A 7,134-nucleotide genomic window follows, 5' to 3' on the forward strand; every position below is an offset into this window, starting at 1 on the left:
TGTGAATAGAGTCGTCTCTCGTGGATATTGAACGCCATCTGGTCGATTCTTTTGAATCCGAAAAAATACACTGGAGGCTTTTAATTTTTTTGAATACTCGAAAGCACCCGAAAACTTATTAGTAATTTAGTGGAAAATATATGTTTTACGTGGAAGTTGAGATTTATTTAAATTTGGATTGAGTCGTTATGGACTGTGCTGAGAGTAGCAAATTTAAAGTATGACTATAGTTATTGAATTATCTGCGTTCGTAGTTCTTTGTAAATATGAATACAAAGTTTTGATTGGTAGAATATTAACAAATCACAGATAAGTTTTCAATATTGTACAGAGTGACGGATCTAGAGAAATTGAAGTTTATGGAATTATACATTACGTATAATTTTCCCCCTTCCATACCCTATTTTCCCGCGGATTTTGTTACGATTGTAATCTGGTAGTGATGTGCTTTCAACGTTATAAAATATTTATGAAAATAGTACTTTAAGTCGAAAAATTATCGCATTTGTATATAATATCTTATTCTTCAACTTTGTATATATTTAATGCGTGCGTATCGTTACTCTTCGTATCACTTGCGTTTGCGTAATAAATTATTGCTAGGTTATAATTATGCATCACTGACAGATTCGTCGTCGATCTTGTCAGTCGGTGTAATGTTATAAGAAAAAGTTTATATTTAAGAATATCTAGGTAAGATGGAGATGAAATACAGTTTTTTTTATCGTTATTCGCCTATGATAGTCAAATACATTTTACTTCTATTTTTCGTAGGGACGTCTGAGATGAAAATAATGGACATCAATGATCAAGATGAGTGTTGTACCGATACGGTTATGCCGGTCAAGAAAAAGAAGATGAAACAAGGTATTTACTTTTTAATTTCTGAAGTATTATCGAAGTAATTATTACTTAAAAACGATTGCAAATTAAAATACCTAATATTCACTTGAATTATATTTAACTGGAAATATTATTTTAGCTCAATTGCCTTTCCAAATGCAAAGTCCAGTGCAGTCTCCAAATGCTATACAAAGCAAAAAGAGAAAATTAATATCACCCTCTGTGGAGTGTATGAGCTCAAAACCAGTTAAAATTTTAAAAAAGAGTTTGAAGAAAGATGTAAATAATAAACCAAGTGATAACAACAAGGAAACAGAAGATGAAAGTGTTTGTATAGAAATAATGAATGTAGAAATTGAGAATGTCAAAGAAAACACAACATTGAATAAAGTGGAACCTGAAATTAAATCTGAAACCCCGAAACAGATTTTCAAAGGGCAGAAAAAGTTAGAGAAACTAAATAAACTGAAACCCAGTTCTTTAAAAATGTTTTTTCAAAAGACTGATAAACAAGAAGAGAGTTCAAAGGAAGATTGCCAGAAATCTTCGGAAAAGGAAACAGATAAATCTGTTGAAAAGAGTTCTGATACAAAGGTGTCACTATCAACAAGTGATATAAGTTACAAAATAGAAGATTCACCTCCAAGTGCAAATAATTCTCTATATCAAACTGATTCTGATGATGCAATGATATCTTCTGATAATGAACAAGAAGACAGGGATGATCAAATAAAAACAGCTTCTGAGGATGGAAACAAAGATGAACAAACAGAGACAACTTCAACTAAAGAAGAAAATAAGACACCTATAATTCCTAAAACAGATCACTCAAAGCAGAGAAGATTAACACCCAAGCAACAGGAAAAGAAATTATTAAGTGCTAAGAAAAGGGAAGAAAGGCAAAAACTGAAAGTGGTAAATTGTAGTCTTTATAACAAAAATATTTGTTTCTAGCTTTTTTATGCATATGTAAAAAGAAAATAATGTATTATCTTACTTTCTTGTAGGAGAAAGAAAAGAAGTTAGAAGAAGAGCGAGAAAATCGGCGGAAGGAGAAGGAAGAGAAACGTAGGGAGAAGGAGCAAAAACAGATGGAAAAGAAAATGAAAGAGCAGAAGAAACAAATGGAAATGGAGTACGAATATATATAATTATGGCAATCCAATACTGTACAAGTACTTAAGCCTGAATTTTTATTTATACTAATTTATTTACAGGCAAAAGCAGAAAGAAAAACACGCAAAGGAAGAGGAGCGTAAGAAAAAGGAAGAAGCTAAAGAGGAGGAAAAGAAAAAAAGGGAAGAGGAAAAATTGGAAGCAGAACGCAAGAAACAGAAAGCAGCGTCGAACTTTACAAGTTTCTTCGTCGCCAAGAAGCAAGAAAAATCTATCGAGGAAGAAAACGGGACTGAAATAAGAAACTTCATGCCTTTCGAAGTAAAAGCAGACATGAAGATAGCCCCAGTCTGTAGAAGAGCCTTAAGCGCGCAAGATAAATTGTCATTGGACGAAAAGTGCAATGAAGGAAATAGACAAGAGTCAGACTTGTATCTTAGCGAGATTAAGAGAAAAAAAATAGTTCCATGCAAGTCGTCAAAGACTTGGCGATTTGAAGCGAAGGACGAAGTAATTATATTAGGTAAATGTTATTTTCTTCCCTAACGATCATTGATTGGATCATGAATAATTACATATCGTTTACCGCAGATGATGAAAATGATGGAAGCTCGAATATTGTAAATCAAGACATTCCAATAGAAAAGCAGCGGCCCAAATTGCTACAATTTTGTGAAAATCAGCGTCCACCTTATTGGGGCACTTGGAGGAAACGTAGCGGCAACATTCATCCTCGAAGACCGTTCTCTAAGGACCCGGTGAGTCTTAAATTAGTAATTTGTACATTTTTAGTACAATCATCTTCGTTGAATGAAAGCAGGTTCAGAGACAAATAATCAAATAATTATCTCAGATGGATATAAGGATAAAAGGGTTGTCATATTTTTAATAATATTTATTGTCACATCATAGAGGTTGTCACTTAATCCAGTTCAACTTGTTGAACCATCTTAAAACAAAGACTACAAGAGTAGTCGTACTTAATCTCTTTTGTCAACATCACGATAATCTCATACATCAAATTAATCATCGAAAGAATACTTCCTTGCTACAACTTCTCTAAAAATGATTTTTTGTAACCTCTATACATAAAAACGAAACACAATCTTTATTCTTAAACTTTGAATTAAGTACATCGCAAGGAAGCAACGAAGCTGCTGATCAAAAAAATCTGGAAGGAAATTCTTTCGACGTCTCTTCGTTCAATGGTTGTTTACGCCAGTTATTGCACGTAAAAACTACTAAATCTCCGTTGGTACAATGTTCATCTTTCCTCCACGAAGTCCTCTTCCACCGTGGAATAGGGGATACGCGTTTTTCCGGTGCACCTTGCGGTGTTTGGCCAGGTGGTCGCTACGTGCAAATTTCTTTGAACACATTTCACATGGATAGGGTTTTACTCCTGAATGTGACCGTCTGTGCCTAGCTAGCTCATCTGACCGGCTGAAGCGCCATCCGCAGCCAGACCACGTGCATGCAAATGGCTTCTCGCCAGTATGTCGACGTAGATGAGCTTTTAAGTGAGATGCCTTCGCATAGATCTGAAAATAACATTGAATACTTTCATAATAGGATTTATTTATATGACACACATATTTATCAAGTAGAATATCTTCGTAGAATAGGTTATATTTGTAGAATGTATATATGTATTAAGTTAGGTTAGGTCAGTAGGATTTTAGATACCAGTAGGGTGTGTTTAGGATGTGTAAATATTTTTGTGAGTAAGATATATTTATAGGGTATAAATATTTATTACGTAGATTACACTTGCATGAAATTCTAAAATGATTTCGTGTAAATATAGGTTAGAATTTTTTTTATACCGTGTCTAACATATTATGAAAGATGTAATGGTAAAAGTAGCTTTACTCTGTATGACTTTGGAATATTCTGTTCATACATTGGATGACTTTAATGTACCTTCACGCATCCTTGGTAAGTGCAAGGAAAGCATCGATCCTCCGACGCGTTCGCCAAGTTGCGATTGGTGTAGTCATGGGTGGCCAGTGCTGCGGCAGCTGCTGTTGAAATAATATTTTCTTCTACTTGATTATTGTTGTAATCTGAAACCCAGGCAAAACAACTTCTTACAATCTTATTCAAACCTTAAGGAATTCTCGTTGATATACACTAGAGTAGTATGTTATAACAAATACTTGAAAAAAGAAATTATTAAAATTTACTTCTAGCAATTTCTGTTCTACTTTGAGGTTAGAAAATAGAGTAAATAGGCAAGCATTCAACTTTAAGGTTAGAAAACAGACAAAAGTGCAGTCTCTCTTCCCAACCTCTAGTTCAACTATGCTCTTTCTAGATTCACCAGGGCCTAACCTCTTGTTTTATACCTCTCGATACGATTTCAGTTCTAAACGCTTTTTCCGCCAAGATAACCCCACAGAGTACTTCAAACTTACCTATTCTGTTCGTTTCCAAAGTATCATCGAGAGCTCTCAAATCGATCCCAAGCACCCATAATGGTTCCTCTTGCTGAAACGTTTGCTGCGGATTCGGCAAGGGTAAATGTAGAAAACCCTCACAGCCCGCTGTGCACAGTGGTGTCCTCTCTGGCAGTCCAGAGTTCCAGCTTTTGTCTAAACACCATTCTAACTCTGAGTCTAATTCACTCAGCTCGCTCAGACAACCTGTACCTAACACAAAGTGTATTTCGTTTTATGAAATGTGTGACCTCGCCATATCGTTTCTACCAACTATACTTCGACACCTGACCGATTTCACGGCTTCATTATATCGCTTCTACCGACTGTACCTTATCAATTTAAACAGAACAAATCATCCCCCGATGTTGTAACAACTTTCTAATGGGGTGGTTTACATAAAACCCTCCCCAAATGCAAAATACAGTTTTATTTGGTAATAATAATTGGTACTTTGATGTTATATCTGCTATTGTTGACTGTTTGGGTTATTGTTAAATAAACCAACAGAGTTGATTAGCAATACAGTGTTTTTGACTAAAATTTTGACTAAAAAATAAATGGAATGCAATGAATTCACAATTGCACGAGGATAATTTTTTACGATGCGTATAGGCCGGCTAGAAGTTGGAGCATGCGCACAAACGTGCACGTGCGACAGCGAGCACGTTACTCGGCGCCAATATTCAAATAATCCCAACAGCTATGGTAAACAAACACTATTTGTAACTTAAAAAATTCTCGAATTTAACAATTTACACGTTCATTAGCACCTTTATCTCTGTACAAAATGCAACTTTAATACTGTATGTTACATTCCCAACAAGCTTACTCGATAAACTTAAACGATAGAAATAAGAATAATATTTCACACATTTCTATACAGTATTTTCTCTACGTAATTAATTTTCCACCTACCGGAGAACGACGTAGAGGTATTGTCAGACCATTCGTTCCAAGACGTCTTTGTTGGACAGGTCAAGTCCGTGTAACAGTCCACATTAGCGAAATTGCCCGATCGACCGTCGATCGTCTCCGAATCATCGCTGTGTTGCGGTGTCGCTCTGCATGAGGACGCCTCATAGTTGCACATCAATGTGGTGGTCGGGTTCGCGGAGAACAGTTGCCTCTCTACACCTGTGTCCGTGGTTAGGCCCAACGCGGAGAATAACAATTCATCCGTCATCTGATGAAACAAAACGAAAATGATTTTTATTAAATATGAATTTCTAGCAGAACGTTAAAAAGTCACATTAATCTTTTCAGGGAGAATTTTCATCTAATTTCTTATGTAGTTATATTTTATATTCATTTTAAGTCGACAGTAATCAAACAATTTTTTTTAGGAGATTATTAGATTTTTTCAGTGTCCTTGAAGAGGTTAAAAACATTTAACCCATAGGTAGCTCGCGACTCACTCGCACTTTTCACCCTTTAAATTTTAAATTAACCTAACTGTATATAAAAAAATTGCTTTTTTTTCGCATTTTAATTATTTTCACTCTCAAACAAGGGAAAAGGAAAAATAGTTCAGTTTTGAGAGGGTTAATTACAAGAAAAATATCGCTAGTTGTTCACTTTAATCCATTTTTCTGCGTCTCTTCTTCGAGCCTCGAATCCAAGTGTGTTTTCTTTATCGCCCGATGGAATTTCTATTTCGAAAAAGAAAAAAAAAAACTATCGACACTAAAACTACGAAATATTTTCGAAAAGAAAAAAAAAACGAGGAGAAAGAATAGAAAAAAAATGAAGCTACGAGGTGACTGTTTATTGTTGCAAAAGTTTCTTGTCTGGGAATAATCGGGCCGGGTGCCCGGTGATACCGACAATAAGTCATGCAGCGCGAACGCTCTATATCTGTTGATTAACATTCAATTCTATTTTGAGTTATCGCCGCCGAAAGAAAGAGGGAAATGTGATGCAGCGACTGAGAGATTCATCTCTCTGTTGCTCCTGTTCCCTTGGACCATTTTTCGAATCTTCTCTGATCTGTGCGCTATTGACACGTTCGTCTTGATCGACGTCTGATATAGAAGTACTCGTTACGAACCCTTACGATTCGCTGTCGATAACTTACCAAAAAATTGCACAATTTTCAAGTTAACCACGAAAAATCTCAGAACTGTTCAACATCGATTACTAATTGCTCGAGTGATCAATTTGCAAATGATTAGAATAATTAGATTTGTTATTTTTTTTAGAACTTTTTAGTTTCTCTCGATGACAATTTTTCTTTTTCTTTTTTGGAATTAGCGAAGAAAGTATGGTAATGGAATTAGGGGGAGATCCTGAGAGTGTGAATTCGTTTCATTTTTTTATTCTTTGCGTGTTTTAGTAATTTTTTATTAGGTCGAGGCATTGTTATTAAATTAAAAAATTTTAAATTGAATTTTCTGAAGTATTAATTCACGCGTAAAGTCTTCTTCGTTGATAATTTTCGTTGGAATAATTCGATCACTGTTGTGCGCAGCTTCCACCCGGAAGTCTCAAATCAGAGATCTACATCGATCGCGTGTCAAAGTCTCAAAGTCTTCGGTTCCAATAAACATTGAATGTTGTGAAACACATTCTCAATTTATTTCACTGAATTCTAGTCGCATATTTAAGTAATTCGTCGTTTACTTCTATCGATGATAAATTATCGTTGTTTACACGGAAAGAAACGATCGAAAATAACAACAGCTTCCAAAAAAATATTCTCCAAATTTTTACTTACATCAAATATGGCCGCTTCTTC

The 7,134-nt window shown here is 35.1% G+C and overlaps 2 protein-coding genes across 3 annotated transcripts in view; one reads left to right on the plus strand and one right to left on the minus strand.

Moving 5' to 3' along the window:
* Window positions 1-794: 794 nt before the first annotated feature.
* The window catches only part of LOC108571487 (chromatin assembly factor 1 subunit A-A-like), a 35,847-nt gene continuing 29,507 nt past the window's right edge, over window positions 795-7,134 (plus strand). Inside the window, exons 1-5 of the mRNA XM_017933543.1 lie at window positions 795-867; window positions 983-1,758; window positions 1,851-1,978; window positions 2,061-2,482; window positions 2,551-2,717. Coding sequence (XP_017789032.1) covers window positions 795-867; window positions 983-1,758; window positions 1,851-1,978; window positions 2,061-2,482; window positions 2,551-2,717 — 1,566 coding nt within the window. The remainder of the gene's footprint in view (window positions 868-982; window positions 1,759-1,850; window positions 1,979-2,060; window positions 2,483-2,550; window positions 2,718-7,134) is intronic.
* The window catches only part of LOC108571535 (Wilms tumor protein homolog), a 17,037-nt gene continuing 13,084 nt past the window's right edge, over window positions 3,182-7,134 (minus strand). The window contains exons 1-5 of one of the 2 annotated variants that reach the window (XM_017933600.1): window positions 7,114-7,128; window positions 5,316-5,583; window positions 4,377-4,610; window positions 3,883-4,025; window positions 3,182-3,500 (exon numbers count right to left, since the gene is read on the minus strand). In XM_017933600.1, the coding sequence (XP_017789089.1) occupies window positions 3,201-3,500; window positions 3,883-4,025; window positions 4,377-4,610; window positions 5,316-5,583 (945 nt within the window). In that variant the 5' untranslated portion in view covers window positions 7,114-7,128 and the 3' untranslated portion in view covers window positions 3,182-3,200. Of the gene's footprint in view, window positions 3,501-3,882; window positions 4,026-4,376; window positions 4,611-5,315; window positions 5,584-7,113; window positions 7,129-7,134 lie in introns of those variants that run through there. The other variant, XM_017933601.1, reaches the window with a different exon arrangement.

This window comes from Habropoda laboriosa, unplaced genomic scaffold (genome assembly GCF_001263275.1).
Source record: "Habropoda laboriosa isolate 0110345459 unplaced genomic scaffold, ASM126327v1 scaffold40, whole genome shotgun sequence".
Lineage (NCBI taxonomy): Eukaryota > Metazoa > Arthropoda > Insecta > Hymenoptera > Apidae > Habropoda > Habropoda laboriosa.